The sequence below is a fragment of the Apostichopus japonicus genome, chromosome 23, assembly GCF_037975245.1.
Source record: "Apostichopus japonicus isolate 1M-3 chromosome 23, ASM3797524v1, whole genome shotgun sequence".
Taxonomy (NCBI): domain Eukaryota; kingdom Metazoa; phylum Echinodermata; class Holothuroidea; order Aspidochirotida; family Stichopodidae; genus Apostichopus; species Apostichopus japonicus.
The window spans coordinates 2,119,066-2,143,130 of NC_092583.1; the positions used below are offsets into that span (position 1 = coordinate 2,119,066).

Here is a 24,065-nt window from a genome sequence, read left to right on the forward strand (position 1 = left end):
AGTTTGTTATATCGTCGAAATATAGTATTTTGAAACATATCTTCAGGTGAACAGCGATATAAGCTTGTTCGTGAGAAAAAAGCCTTATGGCAATGTACTTATGACTCATGATAAAAATACTGATGTAATCTTTAGGTGGCGTAACTGAAAAAATGTTGACTAATAACCTGTTAGTTCTTTATTTCACCATAGGAACCAGTGTGTCATGCCACATTAGTTTATACCAAATTAAAGTCCGTTATTGCGTTCCAAAGAAGACTAGTTCTGCCATGATCGATCAGGTTTAATTCTATGCTGAAATATGAAAGTTTCAGACACTGACAGGTAAACATAGAACATGGCGGGCGATCGACGCGTAACCAATGGAAACGGGGTGAATGAGCGTTTTGAAAACAACGATGGTGAACAGAGTGACTCCAATCTAAGAAATTTTATCTCACAAGAATTTCAAAATCAGAGGGTAATACATATAGGGCTGTTCTATTTCAAAGAAGTGTTCTTAAAGTTAGACCTATGACTAGCCTAACGTTAGGAAGCACAACGGCCACTATTAGTAGTAGCATGGTGGGCTCATAATTGACGCACTTGAGGATTTGATCAACGATGTCTATCAAGGAAAACTCCAAATCACTCAACTGTATGTGTTTTTCATATGTGTAGTTCTTCAGAAATGTTATGATCTCAAAAGATTTAATTTTCTGTGCTTATGCACCGTACAATTGAGCAGAATTTGGCCACAAAATGTCTGCTGTGTCAAGGTCTTTCATACCCCTAAATTGACACATTCGTCGATTAACTAACTGTAGTGTAGGCCTAAGTATACATCCATTGACTTTGGATGCTGTTTGCTATGCTCTGAACCTCTAAGCTCAGACAGGTCAGGTCCCAGATAATCCCAGGTAATTTTGGTTATTTTTAGGGAGTAAGATTTCCAAATGTCCAAAAAACGTGCAAAACTGGGGGGAGGGTGTTTAAAGCTTAAAAAATACAACAATTTGTTCAGCAAATAGCTGAAGTTGAATCCAACTCATAAAATATGTAATTCTGCTTGACTGCAAAAAGTTTAGGTGGCCTGCTGTATATTTGCTAGTAATAATTGAAGGTGCGTCAATTACGGGGGTGCGTCAGTTATGAAGCCTTTACTATACTGTAGGCTAGTCTGCTATTACATTAGTATTGGAATGTATTGGAATGTTCTTTAAAAGATAGCGGTGATGACGATTTCGTTTATTTTGCTCAGTGGGTTAGTTCTATCCTTCAGCTGTTCGATTTTATCGATGGTTTGACCGGATTCCGCCAGAATTAATAGAAGAAGTTAATAAACTCAGTTAATTTTGTGTTCCCTAAATTCGTGTACTGTTGTTTTTTCCTGCCAAATCTCAGCAACTTGGGAGTCGAAAGAAACCAGAGATGGGGGAAGGGAGAAGGCCTAAGGGTTATGCAATCCCCACCCCCAACACACACCCAAATTGGCTAAATTAATAAGTCACAAAGAAGGAGAAAGCCAAGGCCTAGTAATGTTACATGTCAATAGGCTGAGGCCTACATGTGATCAGGGCCATAGCTAAGCTTCTGTTTAAAGGGGGCCCAATGCTCTCCTGGGGGGGGGGGGACAGGCATTACCTTTTTTGGAAAAAAAACAACTCCATTTTGGGGCTCACTGACAGATATTTGGGCCTCCTCTAAAAAAAAAAGTATACCTAATATTGCCATTTGACAGGATAAGGTACATCTAAATAAGCATCATGGCCCATGAATTGGGTGAACAATCTCACTTTGGCCCACAAGATGCATTGTGTGCCCACCCAAGATGTAGAGGATGCAAACTTTATATAAGCTTAAATAATCGGTAACTCATGTGCCAATGTCTATATTTATAATTATTTCAACGTATGGTATTCCTACCCACCATATATACCAGAAAGCAATACAATTGTTTTAATATTAGTACAAACTTAAACATGATCTCATTTCTTTCTTTCATGTTAAATTTCTCTCCACTGAAGGTAAGCAGTCAAACTGACAGCAATAATGTCAGTGATGACAGAGCGACCCAGTTTTTACAGAGAGCAATCAATGAAAGCCAGAGGTATGTTAATATGTCATAATATATATATATCTTTGCGGAACAAATCAGGTCATTAAATTTGTCAAAGGGAAAAAGTAGGTCGTGGTTGGACCACCAAGTGTTACATAAATCCCAATGAAAATAAATAAATTCTGACACAGGTTGGAGATTGAGTGGGGCTATGAATGGGATCGTAGCCGTTGAAATTCCCACCTGTGGCGGAACAATGCCTACAAGGAAATCAAATAGCTGTGATAATTTGTTGGAGGGTGCATGATCACTGTCCCATCCCCTTCCTGAGCATTGAGCATTGGTTGAAAATCGCCAGATGAAACATCTTTCCTTCAATTCTGGAAATAACTCCTGCATTTGCTGAGAATAACTCAGTGGGTCAGAATGTCCAATAAAAAGCTTTAGAATAAACTTGAGCATTTTTTTAATATCCTACGAGTGGGGGCCTTTACTAGCCACGTCAAATGCATCCTAACAGACTAGTAGACTTGATATTGGATGAGGGCATTTATATATTTTTGTACGCTTTAATATTTTGTAGGTACATTTTATATTTTGCTCATCTTTATATTTTATAGGAACGTTTTCATATCTATGTATATTATTATACGTCTTATATGTTGTTTACAATTTTTATGTATTGAGCTCTTGTTATCAACCAATTTCCATTGTATTTTTATATGATTGGCTGAATAAATATCTATCTAATTATCTAACATTGTTCTTTTAAGGATGGCCGCGGAGACGTCACGATCGCAGAGGAGGCGACAACAGCTTTACGAAGAGCTCGGGAAAGAACGATTCGAACAATGGACAAGAGAACATTTGGAGGAAACTATTAGAGATGCGGTACGGAAGGCTGACGAAGACGCCATGTCAGTGGAGAGATGAAACCAAATGACAGAATGAATATAAAATATATAGAAGCGTATTGTTTTTATATAAACAAAATATGGGAAATACATTGGTAGTTTCTTATATGAGAAGCAATCATTGAACATTGTTGAGAATTGAAAGAAAAGGTTGTTATTTATGAAGCTGAATGTTATAGGTTTTCAGTATTATCAGAAAGAACAGTCAATTCATATACCATTACAGGTACTCTAAAACAGGAGATAGGTAGGACAGAGGCATAGCAATGGGAGTTTCATTGAACCTAGGCCCCAATGTCCAGGGGGCCTGCAAGGGTTGAAATTTGGAACAACAGAGTCACAACTACCAGTTTATGTTTTTGCATTGAATAAATTGAATGTGTACTCATATGCCAATTACACTATTTTCTTTAATTCGCTTACAACTGGTCTTTCCGGTTGAAAGATTAACAGCAAAGGTTTTAATACCAGATCTATCAGGGTGCCATTTCTCTAATGTTACATAAGTTATGACTTTGACTCAAGTGCAATTTACATGAAGTAAGAGGGTGGATGGTGGCAGCTCTCACTTTTGAACAGGGACCCCTGAAAACCCTACCTGTGGTTACTGGTAGGACCATTGTATGCATTTTAGATCCTCCTGCAAGCAGGAACTTGCGAAGAAGCCATCATTGGCTTATCAAAGCCGCAAGCTGACCGAAGTCAGTCTCTTAGATTCATATTTAAAGTCCATGATTTTGGAATGTCAATTGTCAACAACTCTGTAACATCATTGGCTTATCAAAGCTGCAAGCTAACCGAAGTCGGTCTCTTAGATTCATATTTAAGGTCCATGATTATGGATTGTCAATTGTCAACAGCTCTGTAACTGGACGACATACATTAATCTTGGAGTGACTCGAACTCGGGACCTTATGATTGAAAGGCACCGGTGTTTAACCACTGAGCTGACACTCCGTATATTGTGCATCTAGAGCACTTACACCTTAGCATCTCTTTGTTCTGACAGGGTGTAATTATGGCTCCACTCTGTACATCACTGATTTGCAGTAAGCAATTAAGTAAGTCTGTATCACAATTGTAAAATCTGTGTAAGAGTAAATTTGTTGCCTTGTCCGGGATGAACATGCTAGGATAAACAGAAAATTGAGTGACCTACTCAAACAGTTTCGAGTCATTTTGGAATAGGTTCCACAGATTATAAGGTTTGAGGTGGTGTAGTTTAATTCAAAACCAATGCAACTTTAATAATTTAGTTTCTCTGTTGATGCACTACCCAACCATGTGCTCTCCACTTTTGTATTCACCCAAGGGACATTGAAAGTCTACCCTTGAACCCAGCCCTACAAACAGTTAATACCGGGAGCTGTAACAGTAGCAGTATATGATAATGGGTCATCCAAATGTTATTACTTTTTCTACTTGCTAGTTGTTATATTGTGGAAAATGTTACCTGTTATAATGGTGTACATCAGTGTTCACCATAGTACAGGTTACAGTTTGTAAGAGAATTTTGCATATAATTTATAACATATAAATAAATAAAAAGATAAAAACAACTGCTCTTATTGTATTACTGACTTTTATTTTTATACAAAAAAAATTCTCCAAATTTTACAAGATGTTGAATAACATGACATATTAATTTAACATTTTAGTTTTTAATCAATTTGAGGACCTAAAATATTATCAAAAATAACAATACATTTTAATATGAATACCACGGGAGAAGCACCCAATTTACTCCCTATTCAACTCATTCCCCATATAAAGAAATAGCTGTAAACTGTGTTTGACTTTAGCCACAAGTAAATACGCAATGATTTCTAAACTCTATATTAAGAATGGAAAAAAAAATAGTTTCATAAAAACAAACTTTGCACGCACTTTTAAGGAAATAACATCTTTAGAGATGCTCGGATGGACGGAATCAAAACGAAGATCTTGGAGATGGAAGAATGATGGAAGATTTTCAAGACAGGTTCTTTAACTCTCCACTCTAACCTCACTGAAGTTAGCAGGTCATGTTTACATGGTAATTCATTATGCCATTCAACTTTGCATAAGAACAACACATGTTTAATATTTGTAGAAATATTGTTTGTTCAAAACTAAATGTCAGCATTAAATTTTGGCCTGCAACACATTCATAGCAGATGCAGAGAGAGACCTAGCCTCCTTCACATACACAATTCTGGGCAGAAGAATGTAGAGATAGGGAATAAAGCATGTAGGCCAACAGTTTGTGCATACTTTCTTCCCAAATCTGCCCGCAACTCTCGACTGGAGTTAAAAGGAAGGCAAGTGGAAATCGTCTGAACAGTGTTTTAACGAGTTCGTACAATAGAAAGGGGGGGGGGGGGAATGCCCATGCAACAGATTTTGTACTTTAAATAGCACACTCTTGCTAACTGTGAAAAAATAATTTTTGGGAAAAATATAAATTTTGATATCTCCAAAATCCAATTTGGAAAAGATTTTTTATTCAAGCTTTTGAAAAAGATCTGCCATTATGACATCACAGATACACCTGTTTTGATCAGCTTCCTGAACTAAGAAGTTTAGCTAGTCAAAAACAGGTTACAATCTCAACTTGGGGTGCAAGATATTATTGAGATGCGGTTTTTCACATATAAATGTGAAATACCTTTCTCTTCGAAGGTGAAGAGCAGCATTGTTTGCCACTGGACTGGATTTAACAATGCGATATGCAGCTTAACTCCAAATCTTCCCGAGCCATGGAAAGAATCTAGAAGTTTGTACAAAAAACAAAATTGAATGTTTGGAAGCCTTAAGGTGAAAATACGACCAGAATACTGAAAAGTATTTAAGTCTTGTCAAAAGCACAGGAAAAATAGACTTAAAAAAAAAAATCAAAAAGTACTTTTTTTCAGATTGGGACGGAATTTTTTGTTGTTGCAATTTGCACCATGAAATATATATTTTACATTAATTATTACATTAGTCCATAATACTTTTGTAGAAATCAAAACTTTTCAATCCAAAATTACAGATTTGACTTCAAACCATGCAGTCACAAATATTGTCTCAAAATATTATTTACTATCAAATTCCAGACGGTTTTTTTAACATATCTTATGTTTGGACGGTCATCAGGGATGGTGGTTTGTTACGAATTGTAATCGTTGGTGTCGAGGCGTCCCTCTTGGGAGGATCGGGCTGCGCTTGTTCTAACGCAGACTCCAGTGTTTGCTGGAAACAAAATCGAGAGAAATAAAACATCGGCTTTGTTAGTTTGAAGAGTTATAGTCCCTGATGGGATATTCTTAAGAATAAAATTTGTTGTTGTAACCAATTTTTAATGCCATCACTTAATAACAGGTTGATAGTAATTGATAAAGAACAATAGTCTATTGTAGAAAATGATTCTGGTCTTTTGTGAATTGTGAATGATATGGAGAATCTCATTTTGGGTGGTGTGGTGTGCGGAGTTCTTTCTAAACAGCATTTTTGCATTAAATCTGGTAAATTTTCTATACTTTCGAATACTAACATTCCATTGTAATACATATCGTTTAGCCAGATAAGTCAAATTTCAAATGATAAGAAGTGAGTCTAAAATGTTTAAAAAAATTGAGTTAATATGCTCTTTGCTTGTGAAGAATAAATACTGTGAGAAAGTATCTGGTTGAACACTCCTATAAGATTCAATGAAATCCCCAATAACCATCCCTCATCTGTAGAAAATATGCTTTATTGATCATTTTATCCTGCTAAGTTCAGTAATGGTTGGTAGGTTTGGTCAACCTTGTGATGGATATCGGATTACATCTGGTCACCTTACATTAAAGGGTGTGAAGACTCGCTCAAAAAGAGACGTCTAATTCCGGTAATTTGACCTAGTTTCGAATGAGGTGTAACAGAAGTGTTAAACACCACCATCAATCCCAGAAAATACACACACAGCTTGCTACCATTGGTAATTAGACACTAGTGTACAGTCACTCCATACAGCTGCGGTTAATACCCACAGCACAGTAAACAATCGATACAGCGATGGACATCTCAGGTCCAGCTAAAGATAACAAGGTATCACATTTCATTACTGTCTGCATTTTGTAGCGACAGGTACCAAACGGCACTTGCAAGCAACAGAAAGTTAACTTTTTCAGATGGCCGCACACGGTTTTGGGCGAGTCTTCAATGCCTTTAAACTACACTCACCCACCTATAGTCTGGTTACTGTGATATATCGACACAGGACTCAAAGAAACACACAGGACAAGATGGTGGCCAGTTTCCATGTTGGCCACGAGAACGTAGTATGTTTTGTGAGGTCGCGCACTCGAGGGTGCACTACATTATGATAGCTACTGTATTACAATATAACAGTTTACCTTAGCTTAACAACACTCACCCGTCTGTCGGTTCTTATCCTAGCTTTGTAAAATGCTGCCGAGTCGGGGTTTTCCAATAATAATTCCGACTGTAGCCTCTCAAATTTTTCTCCTTCATCCTCCGGCTAAAAACGCAGACGAGAAGAAAAGAAATGGAAAAACCTAGAAAACATGTATCATTATTGGCTTATATGTCAAGGGTACAAATAAAGAAAATTTTCCATGCGATATGTCAAACAAAGTAAAAATTGCTAAAAATCCTGGGTTGCTAACGATGCTTGTTCTGTCCTGAATTGACTAAGGATAGAAGAGATTGCGGAGAGAGAAGTTTTTGAGTTGATGTGCATACTCTATTAGGCCAACTTTACTATCTCATTTTTCCAGCACTCACATGCACACATCTGGATATTCATTACATATCACATGGACTGTACCATTACAGTATAGGTAATAATTATGCATATTAAGGATACAACAATGGTGGCATCATGTAAAAGGAGGTAAGATAAAACACCATACTACTGCTTTGACTCACACAAATGCAGAACTAGCCAGTTTTACAAGGGATTCCATGGGGAAATGCGGGAGGGGGGGGGGAGGAAGGGAGGGAGGATGTAAGGAAATGGAGAATGGAAAGTTTTAAGCATGGTAAGCTTGGTATTAGGCTCAATTTCCCATTGCTGACAAAACTAGTGTCATGAGGCATAGTATGGTTTCTTCAGGCAAGTATGCTTAAGTGCTTACTTAGTTTTCAAAAATTAATTTTCCCAGGCGCTCAGACCCTTAAAAATTATTTCCAAACAATGAAGAGTGTTCACTGTTTAACAATTGCATTTTTCAATGTAAGAAACTAAATTTGTACAGTGGCAGTACGATATTTGTAAGAAAGTGGGGGATCGTATACCCTCACGGCCCCTCTCCCCCTCCTGCCTTGCTTACTACTGTTTACTTACCACGTTATCATACAGGGTACCTGGTCTGGCTCCCACCCCATCTTGAGCACTGGTGGTATCCTCACCAGACTGCAAGAAACATTCTGAATACCAGTTATCAAACTCTGTTTAGGAATAAAAGTGAAAGAAAGATGAAATATGAAACCCTATCAATCACAATATATAATGTATCATATGCTCTTTTTAATCTACTTAAAGACTCTTGTGATCCCATACATACCAACTCTCAGGGTCTTGGTATTATGTATTGTCTCACAATGGGATCTCTGAATATCTTAAACCGGTAATGTAAACAGGTAATGCAAACCGGTAATGTAAACCGGGGATGTAAACTGGTAATGTAAACCGGTAATGCAAACAGATCATGCAAACCAGTAATGCAAACTGGTAATGCAAACCGGTCATGAAAACCGGTAATGCAAATCGGTGTCAGAAATTTTGAAAAAGGTTAAAGAAAGCTGATAAGGAACACATTGCTGAACACAACTAACTTAAGGTGTTAAAGAGAGGTTTATTACATTTTCTTTCCCTTTGAGGAAGGGGGGGGAGGAGGATCTATCCAGGTTTACTAGTTTCTGACAGTACTTGATCTAACAATAGCCCTGTTACTATGGATACCATTACTTGATAAGAACAGCTGTCTTAGCTGGTTTACTAGTTTCTGAGAGAGCCATACCATGTAGCAATAACCAAGTAACCATGGATACCCTTAGCTGATGTGAGTCACCATCTGCAAAGATTTACTAGTTTCTAAAAGTGTCGATATAAAGATAACCCTGTTACCGTGGATACCCTTACCTGATATGAGTCGCTGACTTCATTGGTCTACTAGTTTCTGACAGCACTGATATTACAATAACCTTGTTACCATGGATACCCTTACCTGATATGAGTTGTTGTCTGTATTGGTCTACTAGTTTCTGACAGCACTGATATTACAATAACCTTGTTACCGTGGATACCCTTACCTAATATGAGCCGCTGTCTGTATTGGTCTACTAGTTTCTGACAGCACTGATATTACAATAACCAAGTAACCATGGATACCCTTAGCTGATGTGAGCCACCATCTGCAAAGATTTACTAGTTTCTAAAAGTGTCGATATAAAGATAACCCTGTTACCGTGGATACCCTTACCTGATATGAGTCGCTCACTTCATTGGTCTACTAGTTTCTGACAGCACTGATATTACAATAACCTTGTTACCGTGGATACCCTTACCTGATATGAGCCGCTGTCTGTATTGGTCTACTAGTTTCTGACAGCACTGATATTACAATAACCAAGTAACCATGGATACCCTTAGCTGATGTGAGCCACCATCTGCAAAGATTTACTAGTTTTAAAAGTGTCGATATAAAGATAACCCTGTTACCGTGGATACCCTTACCTGATATGAGTCGCTGACTTCATTGGTCTACTAGTTTCTGACAGCACTGATATTACAATAACCTTGTTACCGTGGATACCCTTACCTGATATGAGCTGCTGTCTGCATTGGTCTACTAGTTTCTGACAGTACTGATATTACAATAACCCTGTTACCGTGGATCCCCCTACCTGATATGAGTCGCTCACTTCATTGGTCTACTAGTTTCTGACAGCACTGATATTACAATAACCTTGTTACCGTGGATACCCTTACCTGATATGAGCCGCTGTCTGTATTGGTCTACTAGTTTCTGACAGCACTGATATTACAATAACCTTGTTACCGTGGATACCCTTACCTGATATGAGTCGCTGTCTGCATTGGTCTACTAGTTTCTGACAGTACTGATATTACACTAACCTTGTTACCGTGGATACCCTTACCTGATATGAGCCGCTGTCTGCATTGGTCTACTAGTTTCTGACAGCACTGATGTTACACTAACCTTGTTACCGTGGATACCCTTACCTGATATGAGTCGCTGTCTGCATTGGTCTACTAGTTTCTGACAGTACTGTATCTCAGAGTTCACCTGCCTCATCTCCTGGTAGTCTGTCCGATAAGATGCTTTTAACTCTTTCAGATTCTTGATCATCTGAAACTCCTCTTCAGAAATCACCATCTCACCATTCTCTTCTGAATATTCTCCTACAGAAATAAAAGACCAAAATTCTTGAAATGGAAAATTTTTGTTAATACTTAAATACAGGCATAGGCATATTTCTCGATACCATTGTCATCTATTCACAAATTTCAAGGAATTGCAGATATAAAATATCGTTGAAAATACCTCAACATGACATCCAAGATAGATATCTCTCCGATAAAGCAAACTGGTCAAAAGCTATCAACCCATCAAAACTTGGATTGATTATTAAAGGATGCATGAAGTGCCCACAATTTTTCAAGGGTACAAATAGCACGTTAAGGTGAAAAGTCCCAAAAGCTATAACTCAGCTAAAAGTAGGCTTCATACAAAGGAGTGCTGTGCACTAGTGGTTGTCTTCTGTTAGTCATTAGTTTAAAATTCACTGTCGTTTTAGGAGCAACGTAAAAAGTACTAATTAGTACATACTAATTGGAAATTGACAACGGTGTGGTTCATCCTGTCAAAACTCATAGCTTTGGCTTAGAAACTTTGGTGGTGGGGTAACACTTTTGTGTGGAAGGGTCAAAGGTCGGTAATAGTCCCGGAGGGGGTCACTGACGATATTTCTGCTGCATGTGAATCGATATTCGTACCTTGTTCCTGTCTGTCTTGCCTCTTCTGTTCGATGCTGAGTCTCTTTTCGTCGATTTCTTGTTTTGTCAGGTTTATGGTCTTCGTCAGATCTCTTCTTTGTGTTTTCTTCGAGGCCAGTATTTCTGCGTAAGAAGGAAAGAGAAGCATATTTATTATAATTTAAAACAATACTGACAACTAGCACACTTGTGTGTGAATTTACTTAACAATGTCACCACCTAGTGCCACTATGACATCACACATTGACAAAATGGCCGCCAACTGTATTGAAACACTGATATATGCCAAAAAGAACAAGATTTTTCTGATTATTTATTTTAAGTTATTTGGGGCAGTTGTCATGGCAATGATGAACCCTGTCATATGCACCTAGAGATGGTTAACTTTGCTTCAGTAGACACTGTCATACCCAAACATTACAACATCACCCTCACAGAAGATTCTCCCACCCCCCCCAGCACCAACCCCATAATAACCAGTACTACCCTGACTCCTCACCCAGTAAAAGACTTCAAAGGCAGCTATAACCTACCTTTATTTTCCATTAATATTCGATTGATTTCACTTCCCCTTTCCTTCTTAAACTCTTCAAATGCTACCGTTCTCAAGGGAGGTGTGTCTGCTCTCTGAGAGTCTTTGCCCAGAGAACCTGTGGTGGAGCCAGCCTCCATCCTTGCGTTCGAATCCACAGCTTGGGCTCCTACCCGCATCGGAGAGGACTGTTCGGTAGGTTGAGAACTGGGGACAGGACTAGCAGCGTTACCACCCTTGGGTTGCGGACTGTAGACAAAATAAACCAAACCGTTTCGTAAAATGATATTCATTTTAACGTCAAAGTACTTTGGCGGTTTTCATGTCAAGAGAACTTTCTTCTACCATCATACAACAAATTTGAGTAGAATCCAAACAATGACAGATTAAAATCAGGCCATCATTGGAGTTTGTGCTAGTGATTTTGAAGACAGAAGTTTTCTCCCATATTTAATGAGATTGTTAAAGCCCAAAATGACCTTTTCTCTTAACGTTTTGGGTCAAATTAAAGGCCATATTCTGGGGGCATTACAGTCATATGACAAGATTTCAAATCTGCCTAGATGATCATCGACAAAGATTCTCCTTAAATTATGTTTATAACTTAAGAAAGAGTTCTCTATGTTAATATCATGATAAATTGATGATAATTAAATCGATCAATCAATCGATACAATTTAAGCTGCTTCTAGCTTTTTTCACTTAACAATTGTTGAAGAAGAAGAAGAAGAAGAAGAAGAAGAAGAAGAAGCCCCCAACAATACTTAAAGAAGAAACATCAGTAGCTCCATTCATATATTTTCGAACAAATTTGCAAACGACTGGTTTTCTCATGTTGCTGAAACGTTTTCCTTAAAGTGCTTCAATTCTGTAAATATAATTCTGTGCAGATTCAACAATAAATATTGGAATTTAATATCTCTTGATAAGTCGCGGCCAAACCTGTTTCTCTCTTTCCCTTTCCTGCTCTTGGCTTTCTTTGCAGAGACTACGGCAGAATGAACCGGTTTGGCGCTGGTGGGAGCAGAACCAAGTCCGAAGCCTTGACCGTCTACCTCTCCCACATACTGAGCACCACCGTCTTCGTCGAAAATAACTCCAGCCTGGCGAGAGGATGATCGGGAAGAATCAATTAAAATTGATCGCCAAATTCCGATAAGTTTACCAAAGTTAAAAAGCGTCACTCAAAACCAGAGATGAAATAAAAATTTACACCTAATTGTTTGCCTCAAATGAACAATATATGTCACTTAAATATCAACTTTCCCAATCCTTCTTACCTGGGTAGTTTTGTCAGATGCTTAAAGTAAATTCGGAAGTTCAAGACGCATTCAGTTCTCACTTCATCTTTACGACTAGTCAGGCTAATAAACTATGATGTCATGATATTTTTAGGACATGAAGAGTTTCAAGAACATTACTTCTCGAAAGCATTTGTTTTAATTTCATCACTAAACTAACATAACTGTATCTTATTGTATTATAAGTTTCATAATTTAGGTAAATAGTGTAAGCTTACGTTCCATCTTTTCTTTCACAACCCCATTCCTCATCCTCCCAACCCCCCCCCCCCCCCCGAACATGCACACTGTTATAAATATTCAAAAACTACCCACTGGATCAAAGGATGATTGTAAACACAAAATAACTTTTGATTCTGTCATTTATATGAAATTACAAAAACATCGTTCTGTCGTGTTATCAGAAATTGTCAAATTGTGGGTTAACATTAATATTTCAGCCTGCAGTGAGAAGCCCACACTTTCATCAATTTAGCCTTAAAGGAGCTTTCCAGACTCTTACTACAGCTGAATATCTTAAAAACATTTTGCTGAAGAATATCTTTAAAAACATAGTTAAAGAAACCTCATTAGCACCCAGTTTTGTTCCTTTCTGCTTAAATCATGACAAATACAAAAAATATAAAAAAAAGCCTACCGAAAGTCTCATCTTTGAATATATTTGTAAATTGATGGACATTTTACTTAAGGTCTTACCTTTTGTGCTGTCGCCACGGCACCCGGGTCGCTATGGTCAATCAGGGTATATTTCGTGCGGAGCCTGTTCTCTACATCGTTCTCCATTTGTACGACGATGTTTTTGAACGTGTCGAATACAGCCTGGACTTGTCTAACATTGACCACATCGATATCTTCTAAAGACCCTTCCATGTAACGCCGGACTTGATTTTCGATCTCCATCAGCTGGGTATCGGATAAGGCCTCGTAGCTCACCTGACTTCTATTAGCCTAAAGAGAGACGCACAAATCATGGGGAAAATTTCAGAATAAAAACATAAGGAGGATTACAACAATAGTGAATTGATAATTGAAGTTTGACAATTAGCGATCATTATTTGGTCTTTCTAGAATATTTAGGGGAAACAAACAGATCGATGTCTTTTTTGTCTGAAATTTTCACTACAAGCTCTTGAGAGCGTGGTGGTCAATTGGATAAGCCGTTTGGACTCGCCATTCAAGGATTGCTGGTTCGATTCCTGCCTAGTTCATTACGTTGTGTCCTTGGGCAAGATGCTTTATCTCACTTGCCTCTCTCCACCCAGGGGTTAAATGGGTAACTGTGAGGTAACTTGTCATTGGGTGCAGTATATAACTGCTGCCGACTGGAGGGATTGTCTCTGGGACGTGTTATCATTGACCAGGGTTAATATATAACGTCTGTAAAACGCTTTGAGACCTATCGCTGGTGTAAAGCGCTATATAAATATCAAATATTAAATATTATTATTTACGTGGACCTGCATACCTAATTACGAATAAAATGTTTTTCTTGTAAATACAAACTGTAAGGAAACAGTCTCACCAATGTATCATGCATGCCAAGTTCATGTTTCAAGTGTTTGATTTCTTTCTCCAGTTTCTTGACCAGCAGTGCAGGGTCGTAGTACTCATTAACGCCAGGATTAATCGAGATACACATCATGCGCGTCGCAAACCGTAGAGTCGATATCGTCTCCTCTATCTGGCCTGCCTCTCCCCATATATTAGCGATCATGATCGTCTCGCAGTTACCACCTTGTTGAGGAAAATCATTACAGAACAGAAACAAAAAAATAAACTTATTAAGAATATAACATAGAAATGAATGTAATGATTTAATTAATCTAATAAGATGGGACCCCAACTTCGGGAAGGGGGGGGAGGGGTGGGACATCCTGACATGACATTCCTCAAACTATTGGATAACACATGAGAAACCAATTTACAAGTTATTCACAATATATATGCACTTGCAATATTTATAGTCATCTACAACTTTTCAGACTTTTTTTTCCCCTTAAAATGCAGAATTTATGTTGTAAAACCAACAACTTCAGCCTATTCCTATATTGCAAAAAATCAGTGACCGATCAACGATTTCTCGGTTGAATGTAGGATGAATGTATTGGTAGAGACCAATTTCCCTACCAAAATAGAATTAAGTAATAAGAAAGTATACTGTAAAGAATGCCCATGTACTATATATCTTACATTGTTCAAAATCACGTTTACTGCCAAGTTTTAAACTTTCAGGCAATTTCAGACCTCAGGCCCTATCCCTGAAAATATGTATATATTTGCTACCACTGTTGAGTTGGTACTCTCTAGTACATATCAAAGCAAAGCACAATACTTTGATGTTAACATCAAACTTTGACCAGCAAATTAAATTTGAATGAATGTACCTGTTACAGTATTCCTGACATGTATGAATGCAGGAACGAAATCTATCACATCATGTCCCCAGTATTGTAATTATCCCTTGTGTGCCCCCCCCACCCTTTCCCCTCTATAAAACATAAACGGTCAAGAAATACATATTCATAAGAAATGGGCAAATAATCATGATACATTTCCATTCTCTTCAGATCCTAATTTCAGACAAATATATATGATAATTTCAAATCTGGCATTGCAATGAAGTTTAGACCAAATCAGTTTGTGTTGATTACTCTTAAGTGGTGTGAAGTCTAGTGCAAAAAGAAACGTCTAATGCCGGTAATCTGACCTAGTTTCGAATGAGGTGTAACAGAAGTGTTAAACACCACCATCAATCCCAGAAAATACACACATAGCTTGCTACCGTCGGTAATTAGACACTAGTGTACAGTCAGTACATACAGCTGCGGTCAATACCCACAGCACAGTATACAAACGATACAGCGATGGACATCTCAGGTCCAGATAAAGATAACAAGGTATCACGTTTCATTACTGTACTGTCTGCATTTTGTAGCGACACAAACAAACGGAAAGTTAACTTTTTCAGATGGCTACACACAGTTTGGGGCGAGTCTTCAATGCCTTTAAGAATTCTTCTGATTACTTTTAGACACAACATATCATATACCTACCTAGGGAGTCCTTAAGAGCGTGTGTCAGTTTGGTCTGCCTATAAGGGATGTGTTCCCGTCTCCTGTCAGCGAGTGCGACGATGGTCTGCTCTAGAAAGGTTAACGATTTATTGATATACATAGCCTCTTGCTGAGTCTTGCCCTCGGACTGGTAAAACAGAAAAGAGAGGAAGATTAGAGATGAATGGGCGTTGTGGTCAAGTGGTTAAGGCAGTGGACTTGTGATCTAAGGATTACAGGTTGGAGTTCTGGCCAGATCATTGCGTTGTGTCCTTGGGCAAGGCGCTTTATCTCCATTGCCTCTCTCCACCCAGGTGTATAAATGGGGACTTGCGAGGTAACTTATAAATGTAGTTGCGTGTGCCGGTTTGTGGCTGCAGGGGACAAGTGGTGGCCCGAGGGGACACATGGTTGTGGTGCACTGTGGTGCCCTAGGAGAGATTGATTGAATTGCGTACACTTTGGTGTGTAGGTGTGACAAGTTACCAATGACCAGGGTTAAGTAGTAAAGTTGTGTGAGAGGGCCTTGGCCCTGAACAAGACTGTAAACCTAAATATAAATAAAATGATTGAAATAAACAGATGAATCTATACAACAGTTGTAAGGTTTCACATGCTGTTGGTAGCTGAAATATCCCCTTGGGGTTGGGTGAGGGGTTAGGTGAGGGGTTGGGAGGGTGAGGGGAGGGGTTAAAGCAATTTCACAGTACCAATTTGAAATAACATGGCAACACTTTTTCTACAATATTTTGTACCATAGAATGTAAGAAACAAAGTGAGTTTTAATTTTAATTTTGTATTTCTTTATTCATTTTACTTTTTGAAAAAGCAAATCTTCCACACAGCACGACTTCACAGATGAAATGTGAAATAATATATTATCCAGCGAGTGCCTTTGCCACTTGAGGATTTATATTACCCCACATTTGAACATTTCTGATTTTTTACTTCTCATATAATCTAATATTTTCCATTTCATCACCGGTGTAAGTACAAATTTAGTCATTGTGGCCGCAGATTGAGCTCAAAATTTCGCTGCGGCCAGCAAGACCTGCCTACCCCTCATATATATCCACTTTAGAACATCAGTTATATTTACCCCAGTTTTACTGAGCCTCTCAGATCCAGCCAGATCAACCAGGTTGAGCTTACTCCTGATGTACTTGGCGTTCGAGTCGGTCCGAGAACGAGATTCAATGTGAATGGTGAAGATACAGTGGGACCGGGACGACACTTTGTTCAGAGAATGGGTCGCGATGGCTCTGTTGGTCTCACCCTGAAAGAAAATCGCATAGCATGCAATAGATTAAATTGAAATTTGTTGTTTTTAGTCAAAAATGACCTTCAAAAGTTCTGAAGAGGAGGGCATAACTTATCCAGTATCACATCGCAAATATGCTATGCGAAATGGTCAAATTGCTACACAAGTTACAAGATATTATAGCAGCTATTTACGCAGCAGGAATTCATAGTATATGATGAGAGATTAACTGTTATGCAAAATTTGAACATTAAACTACTCCCTGTGAGAGACATCTGATGTAAATTTTCCGGGACATGGTCAGACCAATTGGAAGAGAGTGATTATCTTGATAATTTAAAAACGATAGTAAGCTGAACATATTACCTTCGAAGAAAACCCATAACTGCAGTGAAGCACAAGAAAGGATAGGAGAGGGGAAAGTTACAGGAGTGGGTGAAAGGGGCTGGAGGGGGGAGGGGGGCAAAAAGGGATGTTTCTTACCTCAAAAAGAATGTTAAGTGCTTCCTCTTCGTTGTTACTCATGTGCAACGCGAGACCCTTAATGCTGACACCATATTCATCTTCTATGATCGTCATCTGCTGGGTACCCACGAACGCTTCGGGTAACGTCGAAAGAAGGTCAAACATGTTCTCGTTGTAAATCTCCAAGTACGATATCCTGATGGAGACGGATTGCTCGACACGTTTCTCAATCTGTTGATAAACCTGTTACGAAAGAGAGGAAGAATGTCACGTAATGTATTTATGACGATAACGTAACATGTATTTGCAAATATTTCGGATAGAGGAGGAGAATGCTGCATAAGAAATTGTCGGATTGCTGGCTAAATATTCTTCAAGACAACCAATCTGCCATATGTGACAAACTTATATCATGAATGTGTAAAATATAAATTCAATACAGGTAGGTTATAGAATAATTATAGGTTATAAAATAACTTATTGTTAATGTGCGCGGTTATTCAGTAAATAAATACGATTATAGTATCACTAGAAACAGCTGAAAAATTTATCATATTTATTTTCATATATATATATATATACACTGGCGGATCCAAGGGGGGGCCAAGGGGGGCCATGGCCCCCCCAAAGGTGAGCCCAAAAGTGTTTCCGAACATCTGCTAAATCATATGATTGGAAATTAAAAAATCGAGAGGAATAGCAGTGGTAGACTAGTCTAAACCTTTTCCTTTTCTGGTTTAAAATTAAATGCAGAGCTCCCAACTGACCCGCAATTCGCGGGAATTAGACCCGCATTCTAACACCCAAACCCGCTGACCCGCACAAGCGTCCAAAAAAACCGCATTGTAATTGTCAAGTCTACATAAAAAAAATGGCATCAAATTTTGACTTAGCAGCCCTCAATTCTTTAGCATTGAGCATAATAGAGTATAAAACCTCCTTTACAGCATCATTTGAACCTCAAATTAGCCTATATTTCTTTTCATTGGGGCGAGCAGCGAACATTTTCATGCCACGGGAAAGAATGAATTATCACCTACTATTCAATTTATTGATGTTACACACAAAAAAATGCATATTTCTCAGAAAATGTTGGGTGACAAAAGCCTTTCTTAGTGCCACCATTTTACATGTACAGTAGGCATCACCAGGATTCCAAAAAAATTCAAAAGGGGAGGGGGACACCCCTCCCCTTATACCCCTCCCACAGGACGGCAATTTGTGGCATGGACCAGCATTTGCCTTCTCAAGAGTTGGGAGCTATGTAAATGTATGAGCATGAGGATTTACAGTTTAACACCATTTTGCAGTTACAGGCTGGTTGTAAGAAATTCATAACCTATGAGAAATCAAATTTCTTGAGAAAGATGATCCCAACTTTGTTTTATAAATATTTTAGAAAATTACACCTGGGAAACATTTTTTTAGATGTAAATTAACATCACCAGTGCTGCCAAGTCACCCGCTTTGGGCGGGTGTCACCCGCAATTTCGGGTCGTCTCCCGCTAACCCGCCCACCTGTCCGAATCTCCCGCATTTTCCAAAAAACTCCCGCATTTTTTAAGAATCTCCCGCATTGTAGGCCCACAGAGTTTTTCCTGTGAAAGTGTATCATTGCTAGCGTGAAATTCATTTCATCACACCAAAATGCGAATTATCTCAGAACCGCCAGGATCGGAAATTACTCAAAGCCGATCGTGCTAAATATGCCCCGCTGAAGGCAACGTTATATATACGATTCGTGAAAAATAATACTGTTACGGCACACGTGAACGCTACAGCGTCCGCAAAATTTCAGAGATTTTTTTTATTTCAGGATACTTTTTCCTCTGGAATGAAAAAAAAATAGACACAATACAAATATGGAGACAGTATAGATTCAGCTTAGATGACCCGGGAAGTGATGTTTCCGGCCATCTGAGGGGCCGTAAGATCCCAAAATTTTCTTGTACGCTTCGCGCCAACTCATGGTGGCGCTCCGCTTAGATGGTGTACGTAACCAACAGCACCAGACAATTTTCACCCGCCTAAAAAACATCTGACCTTGGCATCTCTGCATCACCATTGTACACTTTTGTCGCACCAAATTGCATCTGAGGGCATTCAGCAATAGAAAATTTTCAAAAGGGGAGGGAGCACCCCCTCCCCTTAGACCCCTCCACCATATCACTCTAATGCCACTTTGGCCCCTCCCAAACAAAGGCCCTGGATCCGCCAGTGTATATATATATATATATATATATATATATGTATATATATATATATATATACTGTATATATATATATATAGAGAGAGAGAGATATATATAATTTATATTATAACCCAATATGGTATACCATCAAATATAATATAAATTCATATAGAAGCAGTCATATGACACAAAAAAAAAATATAAAGATTGCAGGGAAACTTTAAATGCTATTATACCTTAGCCCCCTCTGTTAGTTTATAAGTGAAATAACCTTTTAAAGCCCATTTCCATTCAGCAAATTAAGACTAAGATAAAAACAACTTTGATTAAAGAGAAGAAAGCAAAATGGAATCAAGAATGGATTTTGGGCAACCGATCTCTCAAATTACCAACAAATTTGTGAAAAAACTATCAACAAACACTTAACTAAATGTACCATCATGAAGGTATCTGTAATTAAACATCACATTACATTTATAAATGTTATTTATGCCTCAGAAGGATTTTAAATTGTTTACACTGGACAATCCAGTCTTGGTACTTACTGCCGATATTACTCTGGGAATCAATCCACGCTGTTGGTAATTCTCGGTAGCACCTGTCATTGTGAAGGTTTTACCAGCTCCGGTTTGACCATAGCACATAATGGTAGCTAAAAGACAATAGAATTTATAGAAATATGTATTTGCCAATAATAACATTAATAAACAGAAAACTGACTGTCAATTAATACAATAATCAAGTGTGCTCATGGTTTGTTTAGCAATTTTGAGGTTTAAAAATTATGCTTATTATGTAAGAGACCTTAAAAAAAACTTAGGCTCTGTAGTACAAGAGCTGCTGGGTTTTTATCACAATTGTGTAGTAATCTGACCAATTTGCAGAGCATCTTGCTATGCAACACCAGATATTTATTGAAGATATTAATTCATCTACAAAGAGAAATTCATTACAAAAAAAAACGATAAAAAAAAATGATATGATAGACACTAACAGTGATTTTTCTTAACGATTTACAAAACGATGTTAAGTTTTTTCCACTAAGGTCATCCTACATAAAAATTTCAGACAGAAACTCTTCGAAAATTACCATTGTACCCAAATGTCACATACATACGCACCCACACTCACACACACGTACACACACAGTTGTGTTTTACATTCAGACAGAGGACCCCATTGTTTTTTTTCCATTGTTCAAATCCACGTACCCTAACCTTAACAATACCCCATAACAATAGAATTCTTTCGAGGACGTGGTGAATCTTTAGAAATCGCATCCGAGGACCTGAAATTCTTTTGTCCAAGTCCTCGGTCAGAATACAAAACACACACACCATCACCATTGGTCAATAACCATTGCATAAATTCCTTCTGCCTCCAGCAAGGAATCAATAACTATATAAAAATATTATTCAAAAAGTATTCCCCCATCCTGAATAATTTTCACACAGACACACTTTGGAAACTTACCATTGTACCCATCTAGTGCACGGTTGACAACATCAGCACCGACTGTTTCAAAGACCTGTTCCTGACTGGCATTGTGAAGTATCCCATCCATCTTAAACGTCCAATCCAGAAGCTGGTTATTGACCACGCCCCTCTTCTCATTTTTCTTTGCATGGATGTTGATATTCTACGTACAAAGGAAATTGTATACAAAGAAGTTGCAAGTTTTAATGTTGACATAAATAGTATATTTCTATAAAGTTTAAAGATAGAGGGAAATATGACCTTCATACTCTGTAATTTCACAAGTGTTTATACACTCAGATCATATATAAAACGTCTGTGAAAGAAACCAGATAATATATAGATTCTATATAATGATGTCAATATGATCAATTCCCATCAGCAAAAAGAAATCAATGACACTGAAATGCTATCAGAGTTGCAAAAGTTCTACAAATGATAATAAAACTCACGTTTGAGTCTGGTATAAATTCTATCATATCTTGCGCAAAGTTGGAGGTCGGTCTCGTCCGCAGAAAGACCCGGATTTTGCTGCTCTGTTTGGCAGACATGTCAAATGACGTTGTTCTTCCTAGTCTTGTGTCAGGCTGAACGGGGGGGAAAAAGAAGAATTTTAAATTAATGAAAGACTTGAAATATGTATAACATGACTGGGATAAATCTTCACCTTAAGTTGTTAATTCACCAGGGTGCCCAAATGAAGAATTCTGATGTGGGTAGGGACGGTGGGGGGAAAGGGAAAATGGGTGTCAAACCAAGTTTCAGAAGTGTTGAAATGGATAATTAAGCAGAACATAACACAAACTGAAATCATATGACTCGTATGCTCCTAATAATAACATAGCATGCTTGACCATATAATTAAGCAAAAACATATTCCATATTTTCAATAATGGAAGTTTGCAAATTAAGTAAACCTCGAAAGAAACATTTAGGTGAAGTATAATTATACAATACACTATTGTTATGTTAATTCCTACTTGTCTGGATAACAAGAGATATATAAATATCATATCTGCATTTTTTCACAAATACTGTAGTACTACTCAGATAAGACTAAAGACACCTAGGCCTAATGGTGTTGTTTAACTATCTGCTAGCTGATTACAGAAAAATTTAGGAAAAAAAAAAAGAATATTTCTTCTAACTGATCATTCAAATTTGGATTAGTCACATCCTGAATTCTGCCTTGACAGAATTTACTGGGTTTTTTTTCCACTGTTACATAACTACAGTTGAAATGAAACCTTAAGTCAACAGTAAAATTTGTTAGACTTATTTAGCCTAGGTCTAACATTAGTTTACAATTATTTAATCCTGATTGGGTCAAATTCCACCTTTTCAAACTGTGGTGTTGGTGTCTCCACTAAGTAGCTGTAATCTTCTTCCACTTGAAATTCATCTCCATTCGCTCCTTCACCTGAGCTAGACTTTGCGTCAACTCGTTTGGGCGGAATCTTTTTCATTTTTAAGTCCGAATTCTTTCCCTTTCAGAAATTTACAATCCTCCTCAAAAGATGTAGGTCTGGTTCGATCCAATCCAAGTTTAAGTGGATACACAAAATGACTAGTCTATACACTTCATTATTTGGCTATGGTACCCAGATAAGTTACTGTTTTCAGCCTAGCAAATGTGGTATGTTTGTGAGCAGAAGGCTTGCCAGATCAACTCTGTTTACATAATAATGTACTGAGGTGATTGTCATGTTTACAGAATCAGGGAATGGAACTGGCGACATGCCTACTGTGAAGTAACAATGGAAACACCCGACACTAACGTAAATGAACTCCAAACTGATTGGTTACATTTCGATTGGAACTTTTACAGATCACATTCCTATTACTATTATGAGGTCACAATATGTTCAAATTAACATACAAACTGCATCACATGAGAAGTATATTGTTAGTGTAACTGTAACTGGGCTACTGTAATTGAAGCGTCAAAGATTTCACATAGTTTGTCACTTAGAGTTGATCGTACGCGCAAATCGAAGTCAAATGACGCCAAGTGTTTCTGTAATGAAACCCCATCGATGGACTCTCACAATACATACGCGCTATAGAACAAGCTTAGGCCTAACGTTTGGCTTATGTTTCTAACACGCGTCACAATGCGACAAAGCCAACAAAAAATGTTAACACATAACTTACGCTACGAGGCCTGACAAGTGTATTGAAACGACAACTTGTGTTTTGTAACCATACAGATATAAAATTAAGTCTTACTAGTTATATTACACAGCAACTTCAAAATATCGAAATTCTGGAACACATTGGTGCAATGGATACACCCACACCAGTCTACGCGGAAAGGGTAACATAAACAAACGTGAAGAAGTTACAAAAAGCCTTCCCCACAAATTCTTGAAAAGCTTCAATCCCAGTCTTACTACTGTAGGCCTAGGCCGACTCTGGGGTTAGTATGGCATGGGGAGTAAATTAACTTAGTATTTCACAATAAATTCGTGATATATACCTTACCTTGACAAAATTCAAACAAGCTCAAAGGCACAATCCGTTGAGTAAAGCTGTATCAATTAAACGTGTTTTTCCTACTATGTAAAGGTCCAAATTTCCAGTGCAATGAACCGTAAAATCAAAGCTTCTTGTTACCAAGGCATGATTGTGTTCGTCACTACGACCAAAGCGCAGGCGCCATTACCGTATTACGTAATGATATCATAGCGGTACTTTCCCTCCATCTTGTTAACGCTCTTTTGTTAGTGATTTTAATCGAAAAAAAAACGTGCTACGTATCATACGAGGATCTACCAAGTGAGGGGGGTAGGTGCCCCCCCCCCTGTAATATATTTTGGCTTAGATATGGAAGCTGTTTAGATGAA

General features: G+C 38.0%; 2 protein-coding genes across 4 annotated transcripts; one reads left to right on the plus strand and one right to left on the minus strand.

The window, feature by feature from the left end:
* The first annotated feature begins 280 nt into the window (after nucleotides 1–280).
* Nucleotides 281–4,018, plus strand: LOC139964569 (uncharacterized). The gene is made up of 3 exons (XM_071966256.1): nucleotides 281–460; nucleotides 2,007–2,089; nucleotides 2,812–4,018. Exons 1-3 carry the CDS (start codon nucleotides 338–340, stop codon nucleotides 2,969–2,971), a joined length of 366 nt encoding a protein of 121 aa, XP_071822357.1. The 5' UTR covers nucleotides 281–337; the 3' UTR covers nucleotides 2,972–4,018.
* Nucleotides 4,019–4,515: 497 nt separating this feature from the next.
* Nucleotides 4,516–23,863, minus strand: LOC139964563 (kinesin-like protein KIF9). Of its 3 annotated transcripts, none has more exons than XM_071966243.1 (16): nucleotides 23,704–23,863; nucleotides 21,672–21,806; nucleotides 21,217–21,382; nucleotides 20,289–20,395; nucleotides 17,570–17,794; nucleotides 16,925–17,101; nucleotides 15,826–15,973; nucleotides 14,295–14,506; nucleotides 13,469–13,720; nucleotides 12,414–12,574; nucleotides 11,473–11,720; nucleotides 10,940–11,062; nucleotides 10,166–10,345; nucleotides 8,264–8,367; nucleotides 7,331–7,435; nucleotides 4,516–6,165 (listed from the first exon to the last, which is right to left on the minus strand). In XM_071966243.1, exons 2-16 carry the CDS (start codon nucleotides 21,768–21,770, stop codon nucleotides 6,049–6,051), a joined length of 2,424 nt encoding a protein of 807 aa, XP_071822344.1. In that variant the 5' UTR covers nucleotides 21,771–21,806; nucleotides 23,704–23,863; the 3' UTR covers nucleotides 4,516–6,048. The 3 variants fall into 3 exon arrangements, with proteins under 3 accessions (XP_071822344.1, XP_071822345.1, XP_071822343.1); XM_071966244.1 differs by lacking the exon at nucleotides 23,704–23,863 and adding an exon at nucleotides 23,449–23,599; XM_071966242.1 differs by lacking the exon at nucleotides 23,704–23,863 and adding an exon at nucleotides 22,557–22,988.
* Nucleotides 23,864–24,065: the final 202 nt, after the last annotated feature.

Coding starts and splice junctions, on each gene's coding strand:
- LOC139964563 (XM_071966242.1), bottom strand. CDS start 22,685: ATGAAAAAGATTCCGCCCAAACGAGTTGACGCAAAGTCTAGCTCAGGT. Junction 14,507..15,825: donor CGCTCTTAAGGACTCCCTAG/GTAGGTATATGA, acceptor TTCCTCAACAAG/GTGGTAACTGCGAGACGATC. Junction 10,346..10,939: donor GCAAGACAGACAGGAACAAG/GTACGAATATCG, acceptor TTATTTCTGTAG/GAGAATATTCAGAAGAGAAT.
- LOC139964569 (XM_071966256.1), top strand. CDS start 338: ATGGCGGGCGATCGACGCGTAACCAATGGAAACGGGGTGAATGAGCGT. Junction 461..2,006: donor AAGAATTTCAAAATCAGAGG/GTAATACATATA, acceptor TCTCCACTGAAG/GTAAGCAGTCAAACTGACAG. Junction 2,090..2,811: donor GCAATCAATGAAAGCCAGAG/GTATGTTAATAT, acceptor TGTTCTTTTAAG/GATGGCCGCGGAGACGTCAC.